Source organism: Malurus melanocephalus, unplaced genomic scaffold, assembly GCF_030028575.1.
Source record: "Malurus melanocephalus ecotype Western Australia unplaced genomic scaffold, MMel_1.1 scaffold_266, whole genome shotgun sequence".
Taxonomy (NCBI): Eukaryota; Metazoa; Chordata; class Aves; order Passeriformes; family Maluridae; genus Malurus; species Malurus melanocephalus.
In genome coordinates, this window is record NW_026623498.1 from 945,710 (window position 1) to 967,348 (window position 21,639).

The 21,639-nt window shown below is 45.4% G+C and overlaps 2 protein-coding genes across 2 annotated transcripts in view; both read left to right on the plus strand.

Annotated features, from left to right (window-relative positions):
* The window catches only part of LOC130579308 (arginine-glutamic acid dipeptide repeats protein-like), a 157,160-nt gene that overhangs the window by 129,351 nt on the left and 6,170 nt on the right, over positions 1-21,639 (plus strand). The window contains exon 11 of the mRNA XM_057375994.1: positions 235-315. Coding sequence (XP_057231977.1) covers positions 235-315 — 81 coding nt within the window. The remainder of the gene's footprint in view (positions 1-234; positions 316-21,639) is intronic.
* The window catches only part of LOC130579310 (arginine-glutamic acid dipeptide repeats protein-like), a 43,135-nt gene continuing 21,502 nt past the window's right edge, over positions 7-21,639 (plus strand). The window contains exons 1-2 of the mRNA XM_057375995.1: positions 7-75; positions 235-315. The gene's annotated coding sequence lies outside the window, so the exon portion shown is untranslated. The remainder of the gene's footprint in view (positions 76-234; positions 316-21,639) is intronic.

Sequence of the window (21,639 nt, forward strand, 5' to 3'; positions counted from 1 at the left end):
GGACGTGGAAGGGGATGCGGCTGGGATTTTTCGGTGTCTTTCCCAAGCCCTTTTCGCCCGTTYGCAGCCGTGTAGGTGCGTTCGCTTCCCCCGACAGACCTTGGGCTCCCGGCGCCGCTCGGCTCCTCTGCCGATTCACAGCAGCCTTTCGGGGGATTTTTTAATCTCTTTTAAGATTTTTTTTGTTTTTTGCTGCTGCTGCTGACACGCTGTTTTTGTTATCTTTTATCACAGAAACGGTTTATTAAGGGGTTGAGGCAGTACGGCAAGAACTTCTTCAGAATCCGAAAGGAGTTGCTTCCCAATAAGGAGACCGTAAGTACATTTGGACTTTATGTAATTCGCTGTTTCTCTCTCTGCTTCGCTGCTTGATCTTGCGAAACTCTTTCCTTTTCACCCCGAATTCTCCTCAGATAAACGGAAGGGAAATGCACAGCCAGCCAAGGCAGCTGCTGGTTTTTAGCGCAGTTTTTAGGTCTTGGGGTATGAAAGATGTTACATAAAATAATCGTCACGGCTGGCCGGAGCCGCTGAGCCTGGGTGAAGTGTGTTTATGGAGACCAAATCTAATTTTAAATTCTGACATTATGACGGGATAATATATTCTGTGTCATCCAGTCGGGCTCGAATGGCATCGCGTAATTAAAGAAAACCTAAACCAAAACAACATCTGATGGGGTCGGGCAGGCCGAGGGCTGCGCTGCTGCTGTGACCCGCACGGTGCTGGGGCTGTGTTTAACTCTTCCCAATCCATGGAACTCGTGTGTGGGGATGGATCCATGGCTCTCCCCAACTTCACCGGGGTTATATAACTGTCATTCCACCCCAAATCCCGGCAGGGCTCCAGGGACACGGGCAGGGAGCAGTGGGGGACTCCTGCAAGGGACACAGGGTTTGGGAAGCCTTGGGAATCCAGTCAGCTTTTCCATTTGTCCTAAAATGAGCTTTGCTTTCTGTTCTGCAGGTGTCCTTTAAMTGCAGGGAGGGTTTGGGAAAGTGGTTTCATTTTTGTTCTGCATTTAGAAAGGAGGTAACTCCATAGAAATGGAGTTGGACTGTTTTCTAGCGGCATATTAGTGATCTGGAAAACAGTGATTTAAAGCCTAACTGATTCTTTAGACTTTTGTAGGGGTGGAGTTTGGGTGTGCAGTGGGGAAGAGCTTTGCTGTAAGAATATTTTAAAACGTCTCAGCTTCTGTAGGATGTTTCCATTCTCCTCCCAGAGGCTCTTGTGAGACAGTGCTGTGATAACACAAATCTTTTGGTGGTAACTAGTAACACTGTGTGAGTTAGAAAGGAGAGGGAGGATGAGATAATTACAAGTTAACTCATTCTAAGGAGAAAGAAAACTGAAATTACTGATCAGGTGTTGGTGGACWTCAGTATTCTGTTGGATTTTGAGGCATGGAGGCCCAGTGCTGGAAAGGTGAGAACTGGGAAGGAATGCTGAGAYAGGATGGATCTTATCAGCATCTGACAAACCCAGCACATACCATGCCTTTCCTCTTTTCTTCAGAATATCTCCTGGAATGGATTTAGAACAAGTCAGTGTTTGCCTTTAGAAATGAATTCTGCTGATGGTAAAGTTGCTGAGCAGCAAAAGTCCTCTTCTGAGTTTGAATTACAGCAACTATGAAGTTTATTGCATTTTTATAAATTTAAGTTTATATTTAAATATGAAATGTGGGTGTTTTGTGGTGGAGAAGAACATTTTGTAGGGGGCAGAAAAAGAAAACATGAAAAATGGAGAGCAGGGGGCAGATATCTGTCTTGGGTTGTGCTACTTGACTTTTCTGTTGGAGCTTGTATATCAGGCTTAGGGGTTTGGTAAAAGTTTTGCAAGTGGTGTTAAACCTCACACAGGCTCTCGTTTTTCAGCTGTTATATTTTTGTTTCATTAGGCCCAATTTTTTACTACAGAGAAGACTAAATATTGAGTCTGAGCTGTGGGAAGTATCGTGTTGATGGGTTTGGGCTCAGGGGTTTTTTTAGCCCCTGTGGTAACTGATCTACAAATAACCTTTGACCTACAACGGGTTGTTTATAATCTCTGCTTCCTATTTTTGCCCACAGGCCTCACTTCTGCTTTCTCTAATTCCCAATCCTTTTCTGCCAAAATTTACAGCAGTTTTGCTATGGGAAGGCATTGCAGAATAAAGGCTACAGTAAATATTTGAYTGTCCGGTTTTACTTCTGTTCTTTAAAGTGGAATAATGAATAACGTAAATGACAAGGCTGTGGGATTAATTTGTCTGCATTTTTTCATCATCTGAATAATTTCAGATGCTTTGCTTGCCATTTTTGTGTTTGTGTAGTAACCCTGTAGCAATTTCAGAAACACCAGGGAAAGGCCTTATTCCCCTGCTCAGCCTCCATATTAACATAAGGTGAAACTTGAAAAAGTTGTTAGATGGATACAAAAGCACTAAAACAACTTCAGGATAGTTAAAAATGTGTCAGGACCATTCTTGGAGTGACTTGCCTTAGTGGCTCAGTACATTTGATTTATTAAGAGTTTTTCTTCCTGRTCACTGAAGGCTGTGGGGAGGGGAGCCAGGGGGTTTTGCCTCTGCAAACCCCACTAAAATTTAGGTCTCCTTATTATCATGATTTTTGTAAAATGTGTCCTTTCCTAGACCCTTCACTGGTGGAAAATACTCCCTAATATCACCTTAAACCCTGTGTTTGGAGCAAAGAAACGGTAGAAGATAAGGAATGCTACAGAAATACAGAATTCTTGTAGGGACCAGGCCTACTTTGTGTTAAATCAAGCTGAGGCTGCTGTGAAGAAAGTCAGGATATAGAGGTGACCATGACATTGTATTTCTTTGCTRCTTTGGGAAGGTGTAAAGTGGCCGTGGTGAGAGATGAGAATTAGGCCATCCTGTACTGAGCTTTCACAAGTGTGTTAGGGAATGGCCTATTTGAGTTGTGCCTGGGCTTTTTTTCCTCCCTAGTGCAGTAACTTTTAGGAAAATCTATTTGTCTTATCAGTATTTGGAATTATTAGGAAAATCAGTATTTGTCAATGTGTGTTTTGACTAGTTCAACACAGTGAAAATTCAAAACATTTTTTTGAATTATTTCTTCTAAGTGAGTAATCCTTAAGAAAAAAGCTTTGTGAAAGAGAATGTTTATTCCACATCAAGGGTGTGTTTGTTTGGGTCTTTGCTGGTTTATTTCAGATTTCGGGTTTATTTCCATGTTTATGTCCCCATGAGGGGTTCAGTGGATCGAGGCAGGCACTGCTTTAATGTTGGATCAGCATTAACCTTCTCACACTGTGAGAAAATGTGCCTCCATGCAGATGGGCTGTGAGATTTTAAATAAAACTTCTGAAACTTCCTTGTGTTCCCATTGAGCTGTCTGAAATCCACCTTTTCCACTATCCCCATGTGCCTTCCTTCCTTTTATCTTCCCTGGGTAGTTCCCCCTTAGTTGTGGTGCCTGACCCCACTGCTGAGCTGCCCTGCTCTCCTTTGGTTCATGCTCAGCAGCACTGCTGACTCCTCTTCATGGTAAGAASTTTAATTTTGGAGGCTTCTCTGTGACGTGAGCAGTTTTCAATAATTAGTTTCATTTAAATTCACATGTTGTGAGAATGGAAGGTGCACAGCTGGCAGCAGTTTCCTTAACTATCTGATTTGGCTTTAAATGTGGTTTTATTCCCCTCCCATCCACCCATTTTGGGATAATTTGCTAAAACTTTGTGATAATACAGGATTTTCTGAGTATTTAACATTCTGCTCTGAATTCTTTAGATGATTACACTGAGCTACTTGAATTTGAGAGTTTTAGAAGCAGCAGCGTTGTGATAGGCCTGAGATAAAGGTGCTTAAATGCCTCCAAGGTTGGGGATTGCCTTTCTGTGTTCATGGAAACAGCTTAACTCGGTGGTGGCGACGTGCAGGAGGTAAATAGAAACATGGAACAGACTGAGCTTGTTCAGAGCAGTAACTCCATCAGAGCAGGGGCAGGAGGTGCCAAGTCCTGGTGTCACCTTGCTGGGACCAGAGCTGGGTCCTGTTCTTCGGCCTGTCCTTGTGCTCTCACAAACTTTTGGAAGCCTCTGGGGGCAGTTTGAGTTGGTTTGAACTGTTCAAGGCCATAATCCCAGCAGAAATAGGATTGTTTGCCTCTGGTTGGGGTTCCTGCTGTTTGCTTTGTGTCAGGGGTGTTGTTTGAGCAGTGCAACTCCATCCTCATCCCCCAGAAATGGAGGGGATGTGTGTGATTGTCCCTTTGGCAGCTTCCCGAGGTTCAGGAGTGCTGTTATCCAGTCATGGCCTTCACTGCAGCTGAACTGAGGTTTTGGRGCTGCYTTGTCCTTCATGGGCTTGGGCCTGAGTGCTGTGGGGCTCTTGTGCAGGTTCTGAGAGCTGAGGGTGACCTTGCTTTGGGTGCTGTGTTCCTCAAGGGCAGTTCATGGTACACTCACTGTGCCCAGCTCTTGGTGCCRTGCTCTCTGTGCCTCTTCTCCTCTCCTCTCAGCTCCTGAGGCTTAGCAAGGAGCCCAGGAGGAGGACAGGGGATCTTTGTGCAGGCACACGGGCTCCGGGCTCATTCTGTTCTGCATTCCCCCGTTGAGCACAGAGGTATCTGCGGTGTGTGTGATTTTGGTTTGGCTGCTGAGCAAGGGATGACAAAGTGCAATCTTGCCTCTGGGTGGATGCTCCTTTATTTAGCTCTAAAGCACAGTGTAAACAGGAGTTATGAATATTGGCTGTTTCCTGAGATTGAAATACCTGCACCGTGCTGTATTTATGCACATAAGAGCTAAATATGCATCATTTCTTCAGGAAAAATGGTCTCTCTTCTGATAGTAAAATCTTTCTCTCCAAATTAAATGCTGCTGGGACTTACCTCAGAGACTAAATAAGCTGTGCTCTGTTAATGTTAGGAGACAAAATGAGTGCAGTGTGAGCTTTCAGCATAAACTTSTGTTTAATTTTAGATTGGGGTTTAGATAAACAATTTTATTCTTGCCTCATTAATGCTTAATCTTGTGTTACATAATACACAATATTGGCTTCCTGAGTAGCTCTTAAATATAGTGCAAGTGTGTGTTAGCTGAAAGGTCAGYGCAGTTGCCATATGTGCGGGCTGGCAAGGTGTGTGTCCCTCTGAGGACAGACGGAGCCCTCCTCATGTCGCTGCTCGTGGCAGCCAACAGCCTCAGGAATATTTGTGCAGAACTCTCCCGAGCYTCTGAAAGGTACAGCTTTTCCCTCGACACAATTGTTCAAATAGCAGCTTGCCTTTGATCAGAGGAGGGGGATAATTAGATGAATATCTCTTGGTCTGTTGGTATAAAGTGATTACTTAGCCCTACACTGGCTTTTTAATATTTGCATTTAGTGGTGAGCCTTGTTTGTAGCAGGAGCTGCGTTGGTGGCTGTGGCGTGGGCTTTATCGCTGCTCTCCTCCCCAAGGAAATCTGTTTTATTTGAGGCCATATTCCCCTAATGATGGAATATTAATACAGTGCAGTTAAGGCATATCATTTCCTGCCTCGTCTTTGCTGCGGGAGYGTTCTGAGAGGGACGGGCTGTGGAAGCCTTTTCTGTTTGAAAGCCGAACCTTTTTCTTTAATAACTTGTTCTAGCCTGGATGCAGTCAGAGCTGAAATTTTCCATTAGAGTTTGAAGCGACTGCCAACATAAACAGCCACTGCTTCTTTTCATTTCATCCTGCTCGCTGCTGCTGCTGCTTCCAGAGCGTGGCCATTGCAGGCACAGGGCTTTGCTCTTGTTCAGACAGGGGCTTGTGGGCTTTGCATTTCAGAAATGATTTCAAATGATAGGCTGAGACTTTTTTTCTTTAGTCGGAGCAAATATCCTACTGGGCTTCAGTCCAGTGAGAARCAGAGCAGAGGCAGCAGTTGCTTTTCCTGTGTAAGTGAAACCACTGAATCATTTGCATAACAAACTCTTCTGGAGGGAACATGCTGCCTTTTTTTTTTTTTCCTGTTTTTGTGAGTGTGGCTCTAAGAGCTGATGGAGGAAGAGCACTGCATTAATGTTTGACTCCAAGGTAAGGCAGTGTGCTGAGGCAGCTCCCAGCCAGGCACTTCGTGCTGCTCACCAGGAGCAGGAAAAGGAAAGCCAAGGAATGTAATGAAATGCTGAGCTCATAGGAGCTGAGCTCACTCAGATGGAGATATTCCTGAATTTAAGTGGCTCTGAGCTGAAAGCTGTTTGCAGAGGGATGTTCAGTGTATGTGTTCTCTGTGATCTGGTTTGTTTTCAAAAGTTTAACTGTTAAACCTATTGCAAATGTCATCWCTTTATTGGATAATAAACCAGGAGGTTTGGAAAGGTCTTTAAAGAGACATGAAGGTTGAACTCCCATTCACCATGGTGTGTTCCTTCATATGTCAAACAGATTGCAGCTGCTGCAGGTGAGTGCAGCTCCTGGCACACTCGGGACACAGCTCCATGGTTCATGTCCATGTGTGCTCCCTTTGTTTCAGTTCCCTGAGTGACATCTTTGAATTCCCATSTCCTGGAGGTTCATCTTGCCTGGCTCTGCAGAGCCCATTTCACCTGGCCTGTGCCACGTGTGTGTGCTCATTGATTAATGATTCATTAATGACTCCATCTTCCAAAGACCAGAACACCCTTCCCAAACCCCGCCTGTCTCAATTCCAGCTGAAGCAGGCAAAACCAAAGCAAGAAAGTACCTCATCAGCTTTGTTTTTGTTTCAAATCTCTTAAGCTTTCTCTTGAAAGAGTAAGAGGATTAATTTTCAATTGTATTATTTTACTTTTGTGTTCCAAAGGTAATTTACAGCATCATCAGCTCAAAAAATGAGCTGCTTATTGGACTTTCTTACTCAGAAACCCTCCTAGATGAAGAGCATAAAAGCAGAAGGTGTGTTCACTGTGCCAGCTGGACTCTAGAATTGAGTTTWGCATGGGCAATAAATCAGCTCTGCACTCTAGTGGCCTTTTTTTTTATTATTTTACATTACAAGATTGGAACTCATTGTTTATTTTTCTCTGAAGGTTTAGAGGTAGGTAGGAGTAAAATATTGTTGCAAGTAAAAGAGGGCCATTARGCAATTGCATGGAGTTCTGTCAGGGAGCCAGAAAGGACAATTTCTGCCTTGTAGGGAAAAGTCTGTAGTCAAAGATACAAGCCAGGATTATTTGGGTAATTGATGCAATATTGTCTGAGTCTTCCTCAACAACTGAGAGAACACAATGGCTCCTCAGAGTTCTGTTCCACTGCATTTTCCTTACTTTCTGTTTATAATTCACCATCCTAAGGAATTTTGGTTTGTTTATTTTCCTATTGTGAATTCTCTTTTACATCTGTGCTGAAGGATATGTGTGACTCTGGTTAAAATGCTTTTGTTCATCAACAGCTGTATATTTATACTGTATTTTCTTTCCCTGTGAGAAAAACCAGCAGCTTTTCTTCTTCCCTGGCAGTTGTCAGATTGTATCAGCTCCTCAGACATCAACCCTGAGGTCCTGTGAATTGCAGGTACATAAAATAGGTATCTKCTCAAGGATTTGTGCAGTTTATTTTCATGGCTGAATGTCCCAGCCTGGCAAGAYTCTTCTCCACGGCTGCCATGCATCAAACCCTTCCTGTCGTTTGTTCCTCATCCAGGCAGTGACTGAAGATGTGCTTTAAAACTTGAAAATGGCTTTCAGAAAGGCAAAAATAAACAAGRCATGTAAGCAGCAGTGCTGCTGGTGGGACATCCTGTCCTAGAGCTGTGCTAATGTTATCAAATGGGGGTGACTTYTTGAAGAAATGAATCTGTATAATCCTGCCTGGGGACTGATTTTTGAAATGGTTTAACAGAGAAATACTCTCCAGGTAATCCTCTCTGTGCTGCTTGCTGTGTGTATTTACAGTGTGGGAGACAGAGATTACAGTTTCAAAAGCTACTGCAGCAGTTTGCTTTGAATTCTCAAGTTCAAGGAGTGAATAAATACAAACAGCTCGGACTGTTTTGTGTTCAGGAGAGTGAGTGATCAGGAGTTTGGTCACACACAGGAATTGTGCACAAGGAAAAAAAACCCTCCCTTGGCACAGAGTGAGGTGTACTCTGAGTGTGCCTGGCCTGCCACAGAGCATGGCATGAACTCAGTTCTTACACAGGAGATCACAGGGCTCTGTCATCAYCTCCTACCCCAGATGGCCCCATAAGAACAGCACCCACTGCCTTCYCCTGGCACCCAACCAGCCCCCAAACACATCAGTCACTCCTAAATATCCTGTAATGTGCTGCTAGAACTGCGCTGGGAGAAAAGACAATAACAACTCCAGGAGACAGATGCACTCATTTTGTCAGTTTTGTTTCCAGCCAGCTGTAAAAAAGAAGCACTGCTTGATTACTTGTTTTTTTTTTTTTTTATGCCAAGGAAGACTCCCAGGAATTACAGAGATTGTGGAATAAAGTGAGAATGGGGGGTTGGAATAGAGGCTGTGCCATAGGGGCAGGTAAAGCAGTTTGTGGATAGAATTGGCTCTGTAAGTGTAAGAAACATTTACCATCACGCGCTGGAATCTGCTCAGGTTGCTTTTCAGTTCTGTGTCTGAAGGAAAAATGCTTAGGAGTGTGGTAGAATTCAAATTGTCAGGACATAGAATGTTGGTGATTGCTGCTAGGTGAGGGTGATGTTCTTTAGGGTGAACCTCTCCTGTTTTCTCCCAGCAGCAGCTCCATGCTGTGCAGGGTTCTGCAGGACAGAAATCCAGCCCTCTTCTCTTCTTGCTTTCTGCTGGTTCAGAAGGTGCAGSTGATGTCACAGCAAGCACTGAGTGATCAGATTGCACAAAAAACCTTTTGCTTCTTGCATCTCTTTTTAAATCCTGGAGTGGTGGCAGGCATGTTTCCTTCTGATTCAGATCTTCCAAGGTTAAATTTATCAATTCCCCTTTCCTTTGCAAACGTTGTGAGCTTAGGAGTTGGGGAGGTGTGAGTGAAGAAACTGCTTTCCCCAGTAATTGCTGTATTTACTTACAAACTTGGAGTCTTAAGAAACAAAGTGTTACAAGATTGATGACAAAATATCAACTGCTGACGGTCCTGGTGGTTGGGAAATCCTTCCCAACTCTGGTCATCTGGAATAAGGAGCATTGGCAGGGAATGGTGTTTGTTCTAYGCTACCAAACTCCTGTACAGTTTGAAATCTGGCATGGAGAAGGTGCTGATAAGTGCTTTTATTGCCATGGTGAAATAGTTTGTTCTTGGGTGGAACAGTTGAGCTGATCCTCCTCCTCCCCCAGACACTTTCTGTGCTCCCTTTTCCCTTGCAGTGCCCCTGACACAAACGGAGTTATTTTATTTTGTTGGATGCCTCCAGACCCTTCAAAGASAGGAGAGCACATTCCAGGTTATAAAGCAGCACTCTCCTCTGCAATCTGAGAACTCCTCCCTGGTGTTTGACTGGAGCCTGCTTTGTGCCCCTTGTGTAAAGCACCAGGACATCCCACAGGAACTCCTGATTTATTTTGCTAACTCTGCCCTTCCCTGTGGTTCACAAACCTCTAATGGTCTGTGAAGCTCTGAGATTTTGGAGTTGAACAGTAGAAGTTTTAAGGACCTCCTCTATGACATGAAAGACTTAACACTTTCCACATGCTGGGTGTTTGGATCATGAAAAGCTGATCTACAAATAGAGTTTGTAAAGCTGAGGCATCCTGGGCCAGGGCTGGTTAATGCTGTTGTGAAATAGGGGGGGAAAGGAAAAAAAATGTAATGAAAATTCTGGGCTTTGGGCCAGCAAGGAAGATCTGATACAGTGAAYGTGTTTCTGTTGCCCTTTGTTACTGTTGAGTTTGATTAGCTTTGTTTCTGGTAGCTTTAATTACAGTTCTTTTTTATTTTATGGCTACGGAGGGGATCTTTGCCAAAGCTCAAGTCTTTCATTACCTCAGTTACAATGAGARGGAACTGGAGAAATAAATCACTCCACCTCCCCAACAAACAAACCAAAGCAAAACCAAAAGAAACCCCACTAAGCTTTAAACCCAACCCTTTTCTCTCTCCTTGTCCTGTTTCTGCAGCCTGTTACWTGCCATCTGTTATTTTCCCTTCCCTGAAGTTTCTGTAAGGTTAAGGTTAAGTTTCTTCAGGGTTAAGGGTGAATTTTGTTTGTGCAGTGAGTTGTTTTTTTGCCTGGGCAGGGTTGTTCACTTTGGTGGTTATGCTTCACTGGAGCTTGTCTGGCTCCTCTGCAGCTTTGCTGTCACACAGACAACACTTCCTACACTGCTGTCCTTCACTGCATTGCAGGAATGCAGCTGGCATGGAACATGGCTTAGAAAGTGGGAGAGCAGAATTTACAGAAATTGGAGGGCTTTGCTTTGGACCTGGTTTTGTTCTGCAAAACCTCACCCGTTGAAATGTGATTAAAGCTGTGTGCCACAAACCTTGCACCGTCTGGGCTCTAAAARAGCAGATGGAGAAATGCATTTCTCCTGAGTGCCGCTGCTGCAGGAGATGCAGGCTGCAGCACAGCTCTGGGGCTTGTGTAACTGGACCTTCACCTTGCTGTGACAGGGACAAAGGCCTCCTCCCTCCGTGCTGTGCTGAAGTTGTATTGATTTAACAATTCCAGCTCGTGTTCTAACTCGCTGTCATTTGATGGGATAGATTTTTTTCTCGTTGTTGTTGCCTGGCTTTAGAAAAACATTCCTTTTTTTTGTGAGCATAAGGGCTTCTGAAAAATTGTCTGYGCACTGTGGGCTTAAGACTCCTCTTCCTATCTTCCCCTTATTTATTATGTATTAAGGTTTGTGGTGGTTTTGTTTCAGGCAAATCTGTATATCTTAAACTTGTAAGACTTTAAAAATGATGCAAATGATTTCCAGCTGAAGGATGAAGAGGAGAAAAGTCTTGTTGGATTTGARCAAGCAGAGAGTTGGAACCCAGAGCTGCCCAGGAGATATTTGGAAATCGCACATTTATTTGGAGAAGGTTTTATTTAACAGCAGTGTAGCTGCTGTACAGGAACATGGACATTGGGAGCTGCTGTTTGTGGTTGGGTTTGACCCCACTTGCCCCTCTCTCCTGACTCTTTTTCCATGGAGCACATGGACAGTGCTGCTGAAACAAATCCTGGAGTTGTTCTGTGTGTGGGTGCAGATCCCCCTCCCGTCTCCCACCTCATGCAGTTATTCTTTTATCGCCCTCATCCCCTGTTTACACAGTCCTGAGTCACTGCTCTGCCATGCTGGCATTCACAGATTGCAACTGCAGGAGTTTTCATTGCTTCAGCAGTTCAGGAATACGTAACAAACCCCTGTGAATCACCCCGTTYAGGGCTTTGTGTCTGCGCCAAACCAGCAGGAAGGTTTGGGATTTCTTTGACTTGCTGAAGTTCTGCTTTGACCTTTTCAAGGAAACTTGTGTAGCAAAGATACAGGAAATGTTTAAAACTGAGTTTGGCATTATGTTTGACTGCTTTAGTTGTCGTCTCTGAGCTGAAAGTGTGGGTAGAATCCTGCAGGCTGTGGATAAACAGCATTTCTGGTGCACTGCTCAGTCTGGGCTTGTCRTTCCATAAAGGTCATGTCAAAATGAGGGGAAAACCCCTGAACAAATCAACAACAACAAAAATCCCAAACCCAGACTAGCAGGGACTTCATGTTTTGGGATTCAGAAGTTCTGATTTGTCAGAAAAGTTTGCTTCAGTCTCTCTGCAGAGGTATCTGCTGTCCTTCARTGCTGAGCAGAGCCCTCTGTGTAACTTCGCCAATTCTCTGTTCAGTCTCCAGCTGCAGTTCTGGAATTGCTCTGCTGGCAGCTGCTGAGGAAGGGCAGTTTCTGTAATGAGGATAATTCTATAGTTGGGTCTTTGCAGATGGAGCAGGGAAACAGCTCGTGGGCATCAGTGGATGGACATGGATGGATCTGAGCCTTCAGGAGCCTGCAGGGTGTGCATGGGTGTCCCCAGGTAGGACAGGGCTCTGGGGTAAKGCAGCTCCCTGGGATCATTGCCCCTCATTTCCCAAAGTCACCTTCCTGTGCAGGAGAGAGGGGATTTCCACTTCATGTCTGGAGCYGAGTTTGGAAGGGCAGCAGGGAAGTGAGGAATGGAGGGAGTGAGCTGCTGCCAGTGCTTTGTTGCCTCTGTGCTGTCTCCATCATAATTAATGTTGACGTGGCTCGCTCCAAGGCTGCTGGGCTCCTGGCAGCTCTGCTTTCCCTGCTCCCCAGGGAGCTGTTGGCCATGGGATGTCTGCCCTCGGAGAGGCAAACCTGGAAAAATGAGYTGCAGGTCCCTGCACCTTTGAACAGAACCGAGGTGCACCCAGTAATAATTCCTTTAAGGGTTCAGAGCYCTCCTGCAGGAGGAATTGTGCTCACTCGGAGCCCCACACCTGCTCTGGGCCCTGCTGCCTCTCCAGGGTCATGGGGTGCAGCTTTTCTAAGCCTGGTGAGTAACCAAACCACAGCARAAACGGGCCAGTGACCCCCAGGCAGGGCTTTGGTGTGTGTTTGACAGCTGGAGTGGTTTCAATTAGGAGCCCCCTTTGCAGAAGTGTGTGTGTGATGGATTAGGGACCTGTGAGTAGCAGCAAACCTGTCCTGTGCTCTGGGGCTCTGCTGGAGGGGAARTGTGCCCTTCCAGTGTAGGTCACAGCATCCCCATTTCACTGGAATTTGGGGKTTTGCCCTCCTGTATCACTGCAACAGCTCAGCTTCTTTGGGATCTACTCAAACTTTTAKGAGCTGTTCCCTGGTTTTTCTCCATGTGTTGCACCTGGATAGGTCAGAGTGGATTTAGACTTCTGGATGGTTCTGCTCTCCCAAGCTCCTGTTTTTTCCCCAGGATGCTGCTCAGCTTTGCTGTCACTGATGCTTCAGAGCACATGTGGAGCAGTGAGCTGGGAGTGAAGAATTCCCCATCCCTGCAAAGTCCTGCTCCTGCCTCATCCTGGCTGCAAGAGGCGTGGAGTTCCCAGCCCTGCCTGTGGAGGGTCCTTTACATGCTGTAAAATCAGCTCTGTGAAAGTCCTTACATGCCTGAGCTGCCTGTCAGGTGTTTGTTGAGCCTCTGGAGTGTGTTTGTGTATGAAAGATTCATGGAACATTTCAAAGAGGTGGCAGTGCTGCTGTGAAAAACAACACTGTGGGAAAATTCCACTCAGGTTCCAGGGTTTTGTGCATCATTTTCTGTGTTTTCCCTTTTAGTTTTGTCATTAGCACCATTTGCATGAAAACGTCAGTCTTAATTTGCTGCTTTTGCTTTGTTCTCACCCAAAGATGCCCCTTTTTGTCCWGTTTACCTGGTCACAGTTGCTGACAGCAGTGTAAAGACACGGGGAATCCTGGTGGGAATGGGCTGAATTCCAGGCTSATTTCAAGTGTGAGGCCTGAGCAATAGAAATAATGAGAGAAATGACTTATTTACCTTACAAACAACACCTGCAAGATTGGAACACAGATAGATTCTGTGTCTTAGCAGTGTCACTGTGATGAGTTTAATGAGGGGGAAAAGCAGGAGAGTTTGGAATGATAGCCAAGACTCTGAGTACATCCTCTGTGCTTCCGTGGGGGTGGATCCAGCACGGTGCCATTTGGGCACTGCAGTTCCCTTCCATACTCATGGCAGCCAAAGCAGCATCCTCAACACCCATGGCAGGCTTTTTCCAGCACTGAGTTGTGCCTCTGGGTTTCTGCATCTATTTGAAGAATTTATTTAGGTTTGATGAACAATGGTGTTGCCTTCATTTCATGCTGTATCCCATTCCTTTTCTTCCCTGCTCACACAGCTTTTCTCTCCAGTCTCATCCCTGTAGGGGCCATAACAGAAAGGTAACACTGATCCCACTGCTCACTGCAGTTTACAGCATGAACTGACATCAGTGACTTRTTTGAATTTGGCACATTCAGTAAAATGAGCTGTGGCAGCCTCCTCAGCTGTCCCCACAGCCCTGCAGTGGGACAGGGATGGGGACAGGATTGATGGCAGCAGCTCTTTTTGTCTCTGAACTCACTGCAGGTCGATTTGCAGGACCTCAGGAGTCAGAGCCCTAAGTCATGCCCCAAATGACTGCTGCCTCTTTTCCTTACCCCGATTGTGGGGATCAGATTCACTTTCCGAGGGAGCAGCTCAGATTAATGTTTGCTGGAGACACAGGGCGGAACAGAACTGGAAAGAATTGGTAATTTCTTTCACTTCTCAGCTCACTGTATAGGTATTATAGTGAGCTACAATGAATTGCTCTTTCTAATGCTGCTTTACAACTCTTAGCTTTGTCTTCTAGTTCAATTTTGCTTGCTAAGGATTTTTCCTGACAGAAAGAATTTGAGACTGGAGGGAAGCAACAATAAMTGAGGGATAAGCAGCTTACGTGGCAGTTCTTTGTGGTTTGGGGGTGGGGGGTTGCTTGATGTCCTTTTTCAATATTCCTCTTTTCATGTATTGCTCTGATAAACAGGAAAACACTGAAATACCCCCTCAACCTTCCATTCTTAATCTAGAAAATCTCCTGGTTTAGGGAGCTGTTCTTGCAGAGCAGTAAAAGGAAAACAGCTGTTCAGGGAGCTGATCTGAGAGGAACAGAGTCTGTTTAAAATCAGCCTTAATGACAGGGACTCTGCTGAGAGGTTTTGGTTGCTCGGTCCATAACTCAGAGCAGGAGCCTGTCCTCCCTCAGCCTCTGGGCTGTGGGGGAGTTTTCAGTGATAAGCTGCTGCTTTGTGTGAGTTCAGTTGATACTTTCCAGGTGTAAAGTGGACRGGATTCTTCCTCCATCTGGCCTGTTCAGATGTTGGACATCCTGTGCTAGTGATTTTTATTAAGAGGTCACGTTCTGTCTGTCTTCAGCATGGAATCAGGGGCTTGATAGTTTTCATCGTGAAATAACCACATTTGAGGACTTCTAAAATTGTTGTTTGCTGGAGATTCCTTCTTCGCATTTCTCATTAGCAGTGGGGATGATTTCACAGAGTTTGTGTCGTGTATAATGTTCAGTATTTTCTGATTGCTGCCATTTCTGTAACAAACTCCTCAACCCCAGCAGCTCCCCCAGAGATCACGAGCTGGGGAGGAGGAAGCTGTGTCAGCGAGGGGAGTGTGTACATTTGACAAGCCAGGCTTTGTGTGATCCAGCACAGATGTGTTTGGAGAACCTGAAACATCTGGTGTGTGCAAGTGTGGAATGCAGGTCAGTGGTCAGACACATCAGGAGTTCAAACAGGGCTGCTGCTGGCAMAGCCTCACTGCTGGTGCTTCTCACAGGACCAAGTGGACCCTCAATTCTGATTTCTGTATTTAAATAAAAGCAYTTACTGGATGTGGCTTTTGAGAAACAAGTGGCTAGTTCTTGCCCACCTCTCTGCTCTCCTTGCCCTGTTGATAATGGAAAATCAGATCAGAATTTCAGCATCTGTATTTGTTTGTTTGTWTGAGTGGGTTTGTTTCCTTGGTTTGTGGTGTGTTGTCTGCTTGGTGTCCATACCTGCTGATACAATGTGCTATAAACCCTGCTAATATTATTCCAGTTTAACTTGGGAGGCCAGGAGACAGCTCCACACAAACAGAAGCAGCAGCTCTCATCAGCAGAACAGTCCTTGGTGGCCCTCAGGTGCTGTAGGATTTACATGTGTGGCTGTTATAGGGAACCTGCAGTGATTTGGGTTCAGAGCAGATCCAGGGTGCCCGAGAAATGCTGAGGGATGATGGTGCTCACCCTGCTTTGCCACACAGGGACAATTGGTGGCTTTTAATCGGGCTTGACAGACAACTGGAAACTTCTGTGCCCAGTGCCAGGGGCAGCAGTGGCTGCTCAGGTGAGCAGGGCCAGGCTGGGCTTTGCAAAGTGAGAGAATTTCACCACTGGAAATGCTCTTTCAGATCAATAAAATGCCATCCATCTTATCTGAATAAGATAAAAAATTACCAGGAAATCCCTGAGCTTTGGGACACTGGTGTAGCTACTGAGGAGTCTGAATGTGGGGGTTCTTTTATTGCAGTGAGATAACCCCACTGTGATTGTGAGCTCCAGCTCAGTRTTTCCATCAGCCCTTCAGGGCAAGCTGCAGTGATGACAGTATTGATCCCAAGTGACAATTCCCTGGGAAAGGCTTGCTTGAAATACCAGCTGGAATTATTGCTGTGAAGTAGTCAACAAGCAGAAAAAAAAACAGCTAACAGTTACAGCTCAGGAAAGGTTTTGGTAAATATAGTTTGSTTCTATTTGTAAAATTGGCATGATGAAATAAGGAAAATATTCTTGAAGTAGTAAAACTTTATTAAAAATTGCAGGCCTAATTTCACTTGTTGGGAAATAAATGAGCGTTTGTACCTTCCTGGGATGCAGGGGGATTAAATTCCTTGCTGAATAGCAGAATTAAGTTTTTAATACTTTGTTTAAACAGAAATTATGAGAGTATACAATGCTCTGTCCTTGTGTTTGGAGTGTCCCTTTCTCATGCACATGCACATACACAGATTGGCCTTTCACTTAAATTAATGAAAGCTGACATGCAAAGCACAGCAACAGGCAGTCTGGGTGGCAGATGAAATGACCAAAATCTGTCGATATTTTTTTATTGGTTTGATTAGCTGATTGTGCTTGAAGTGATCCTCAGCCCCTGTTTGAAATCCGTGGAGCTGCTGGGGCTGAAGGAGCCRTTCCCATTTCCTGGCAGCCATTACATGCTGCCAGCACAAAAACAGTTCTTCCTTAGCAGTCCTTTCCGAGGCTCAAAAATGGATTTTCCTCCCAGCCACTGTCATTCAATTATCACCTCAGGAAATGCACAGATATAACTGATGATCCCTTTCAAACATCCTGCGGTTTTCCACTCCTCCCATCCTTCATTTCCCTGCCTGCTCCAGTCATTAGATGTAACATTGCCCATGTATATTTTATAGGGTGACCCTGACGGCTGTCACTTTGAGGATGTGCAGAGATAATAAGATTGTGCWTGTAATGAAGGGCAGATAAATAGAAAAATGTTTACAGGATGGAGTTTGTGGTGGTTGGAAGTGCTTTATGGCTTCATGGCTCGCTTCTCGCTGACACACCCCCACAGGAACCAGGATAGCTTGGATTTACAGAGTGAAAATGGGATGTGTTTGAGGCCCTGGAAAGGTGTCCTCGGGATGGAGCCWGCAGCAGGGAAATGGGGTTTTGTTCCACAACCTCAACTCCAGCAATACTCAATCAAGAAACTTAAATATTGAGCTGGTGCAAAAAGAAAGTGCAGTTAAAGGGATAATTGGCACCTCCATTGAGGAAATGCTGTTCTGGGTATTGTGCTGCTGAATTCTGCCTGTAACAGTRTTGATGGAGAGGTGTGAGTGGAGTGGGGAAGGCATGATCCAAAGCCCTGAAARCTTTCCTTAATAAGTGGCATTAATTTATCTGGGTATTTATCCCACTCTCCTTTTTGTCCTGGTGTGTGAGTTCAGATATTGAGAACTTGAATTTAACAAGAGGCTGAAGGGAGAGATTCTGCACGGCCAGCTGTGAACCCCAGGGCTTTGATGTGGGCTCTAAAATGGAACAGAAAAACTGCTGGCTCAAGGAAACAGCAACTTGTGCCATCTTTGCAGAGGCATTTGAGCTCTGTTCCTCAGAACCATGCTGTGCTGCATTCACCTGGCCCTGTGTGTGTGCTCAGGGGTGAGAACATCCCAGCAATGCTGCAGAACTGGGCACAGGCTGAGAGCTGCAGGGTGAAGTTAAATTACTGGAGATGAAATGGGTCGGGCAAAGCAGCATTTCTAACCCCAGCAATGTTGATAATGCAAGTTGCAGAGGGGGAGCTGAGCAGGAAATAAACTCCACAGATGTGGATGAGACACTGAGGTCCTKAACCCTCCCTGTTTTATAACCCTGTGGTTTCCCCTGGGATGTACCTGGGGGTGCTGACACAGGAAAGCCACCACTGCCACTGCTAAAGACAGGCYCTAAGAATTAATAATGGATGCAGCCAACAGTGTGTGAGTTCCTGTGGGGATTGGGAACTCTGTTGATTAACAAAGAGGAGTCTCTGGAGGAAGAAGCCTTAATTACAAAAGCTTTCTTTTCATTCTGGCCTGACAGTRCAGCCATACAGCTGCAGAGAAGGGCGGCAGCTTTTAACTGGGGCTCAGCCTTAAAACAATGCCCCAGTGTGCTGTGCATTTGTTTTGCAGAACTGTTAAAGCTGGTACTTAAATCCCTAAAAACAGGGAAAAAAAGAATTGTTTGCATAGAGCTGATAGSGAGGGTAAGTTCCATAAAATGTTAATTATCTTCTTTCCTGCCAGTTTGTGCAACCTTAATTACAAACACTGGAAAAGATGAAAAARTGAACTACATGAAAATGGTGAGTTAGATGTGGCACGGAGAGATGTTACTGGTGCTTTTTTCAGGATAGTTTTGATTTCTGTGTGGTTTGCAGAAGCCATCCCATCGAGGTGGGAATGAACCAGGGATACCCAGCTGTAGGAAAGAGCAGCTTGGTTTAGGGCAAAAGGAAAGTGAATGTTGAACACTCAGCCAGTCCTGGGTTTATTAAGGATGGATAAGCCTGTCCAGTAGGCCTGGCCTGGAGTTATGAAGGAATTTCGGAGGCTGTCAGTGTTGGAGCTGCTCACAGAGCTGGAGGTKAATCAGCACAATTGTCCTTCCCACTAGGATTGATCTCGGCCAGTTATAAATCCTCTGTTTCCCCCCACCATAAAACTTCAGAAGGATGTGCTGACTTAATTTGTAAAACTGCATTGACTTTGTCATCAGATGGAAGATGCTGCACAGTGGTTGAATTTTGCTGTGTTCCTGCAGATAATGTCTGTTTTGAAGGATGGATTATTTACATCCAGCTCATGTATTCCTTTCCTTTTTTCTCTTGACTTTGCAGTCCCTGCACTGCCTCTGATCTCTGACAGTGATTCCATTACTCACCAATTATGGTGAAGGATTAGTAGTAGTTAAGAAGGGCAGATGGATTCTCCTGGGGCAATTACAGCAGTGACCTGTGTGTTTGGGTAACAGGCACAGTGAAATTAYTGTGGTCTCTTCACTGCTTGAGGAACTTGGGAGTGAAATCTTCAGGTTCCAGGCTTATTTTAGCYYTCTCAGCAGTGCCCCAGTTTCCTCWGGACCTGTGGAGSTTTTCAGAAGCATCTTTTTTAGGAGAGAGAAGTTCCCTCTTGCCCTGGTGATGGGGGACCAAGCAGGATACCAGCACTCATTTAGCACAAACAATTAGAAAGCAGAAAGCTCTATCTGATTGCAGGTTTTTTTCCACAACCAAATGAAATCCAGAAGATGCAGATGGAGCCTCGGCTGGGTTCCCAGGAAATTCTGTGACTCTTCCTGTGTTGGGAGTAAATTGACAGCATAAAAGCCAAGGAGTGAGCCTGGCTTTGTTACACACCTGTCTGCTCTTTGGATTGCCACTTGCCCAGYCTGTTTGCCAGCAGTTTGAGATAAAAACATGAAACCAGGGAGCTTAACCTCACTGTGTGCAGAGCAGGGAAACAGTGGGGGAGCAGCCAATCTCCTGGAACTGTGGGCAGAATTCTTAGCAGAGGCTGTGTTGCCATCCAGGAGATAACAAATGGCCAGAGGAACTGCAAGGTAAAATGCTTCTGCCTTTAAAACCTGCCAGAGCACTGAGACCTGCAGGGGATTCCTTAGAGAGCTTCACACCATTTTTAATGGGTTTTTTTGTAGTGTTGAGTAAAATATTGCTTGATTTTTAAAAGCCTCTCTTAAAACCTCAGTAATGTGTTGGAATATGCAGGATTGCTGTGCACCCAAGGTGGACATTAATCAGTGCTACTGAACAAGCTGCTGAGACTTACTGCTTAATTAGAGCACGTGCAAAGCTATTTGTCATGGCTGGCAGAGGCACCAAGGCCAAGCTTCAGTCTGTAAAAATGGCCAAGTTCAACTCCTGGAGCAGCACACAGCTGCTTTTCACTGCCCTGCTGTGTTTTTTCAGTCCTTCAGCTTGTTCAGACCAAGACAAGCATGCCACATTTCCTCTCTGTGGGTCTGGATTTGTAAGAAAAACCAACCATGGAATCATTGGGGCTGGAGAAGCMCTYYGAGATCATGGAGTMCAAGCATTAACCCAGCACTCTSACTAGTGAACTGTGTCCCCAAGTGTCACATSCACACRTTTTGGGAGCACTTGCAGGGGTGAGGATTCCATCACAATTCTGTGTTTGTGTTCCACACACTCCCATTATCAAACCTGTGTTCTGATGCTGCCCTGGAGCAGCTGCAGTGACCCAGCCTGTGCCAGGGGATCCAGTGAGGGAGAGAAGCACTGGAGACTGATTTTACTGCAGGACTTTACAGGAACATTAGCTAAATTGAGTTGACTTAATAAAATCTTGATGCATTCCAGAAAGATTGTGAATTCATTAAGGCCACAGCTGGACAATCTGTTCCCCTCTGCTCTGCTCACAGCCACAGAGGAGTGCTGTCATTTACCTTTTCTCTTTCATTACTGTAAAGCTATTCCCCTCCCCCATGATTTTTTTTTTTTTCCCTGGCAGAGCTCGGCTCTGGGGAAATTAAACAGCAATTATTGTGTTTGCTCACTGTGTTGTACCCTAACAGATACTTGAAGGGAAGTTGATGTGTGTGTGTGATTGGCTTGCACAGGAGATGCAGGGCTGCCAGAACCTCCCATCCACAGATGCACACCCAGCTTTAATCCTTTGTTTACCCAGGGCAAGACTAAACACAAACACGGGGCACAGCTTGGGCCGCAGGGCTGCCAGAACCTCCCATCCACAGATGCACACCCAGCTTTAATCCTTTGTTTACCCAGGGCAAGACTAAACACAAACACGGGGCACAGCTTGGGCCATGTCTTTTACAGTTGAAAACTGCTGATAAGAAGTAGGAAAGGAGGGTTTGCTGAGGGTTGGAGATGGAGGAGCTGCTCTGATGGGGGGTGATGGAGTTTGGGGAGCCTGGTTGAGCTGGGACAACTCCCAGGTGAGAGTGGTGGGTGAGAACAGTRGGAGAGGTGAGGGAAAATGCCCCAAGGCAAGGAAAATGCCTGGGTGAAGCAGGGTGAGGACTGGAGAGCAATCCAGGTGTCAGCTCTGAAGGGCACAGAAACCTCCCCGCTGTGTGCTCCTGCAAGCGGGAACTGAGCCACATCTTCCTCTGCAAAAATAATCCCCAGAACTGAGCTAAAAGGAGATGAAGTGTGACTTTTTTATATGCACCTACAACATGGGGTGAAATGGCCTTGGCAGGAGGAGGCAGGAGACTTGAGTCGTGAGCTCRGAATGTATTTCAGAATCGGTGAAAGCTGAACTGGTGTTTTTAGTGAGGAACATAATCCCCTCTGCCTCRTGAAACTGGGGAATGTAGGTGTTCTCAGCGAAATGTGCTGTTAAAAGCCTGAATAATGCTTCTCATTTTGCTTTAAATGTGTTTGGGACAGTTAATCTGATGTTAACATGGAAAAATGGGGTTGTGTGTGCAGGAAAAAAGAGGTGGTGSTGTATCGAGTGAAGGTGAGGCTGCTGTGAACAGGAAGAGCCATGAATCTTGGAAGGGAAAGGAATCTTCTCCCCACACTGATGGAAAAAAACCAGCTGGGCCTTGGTGGCTTTGGTCTGGGATGGCATTGACAGCGTTGTGCATGGATGTGGCACGGTGCAGTCACCCTACAGGTCTCACCATTCCTTTATTTAT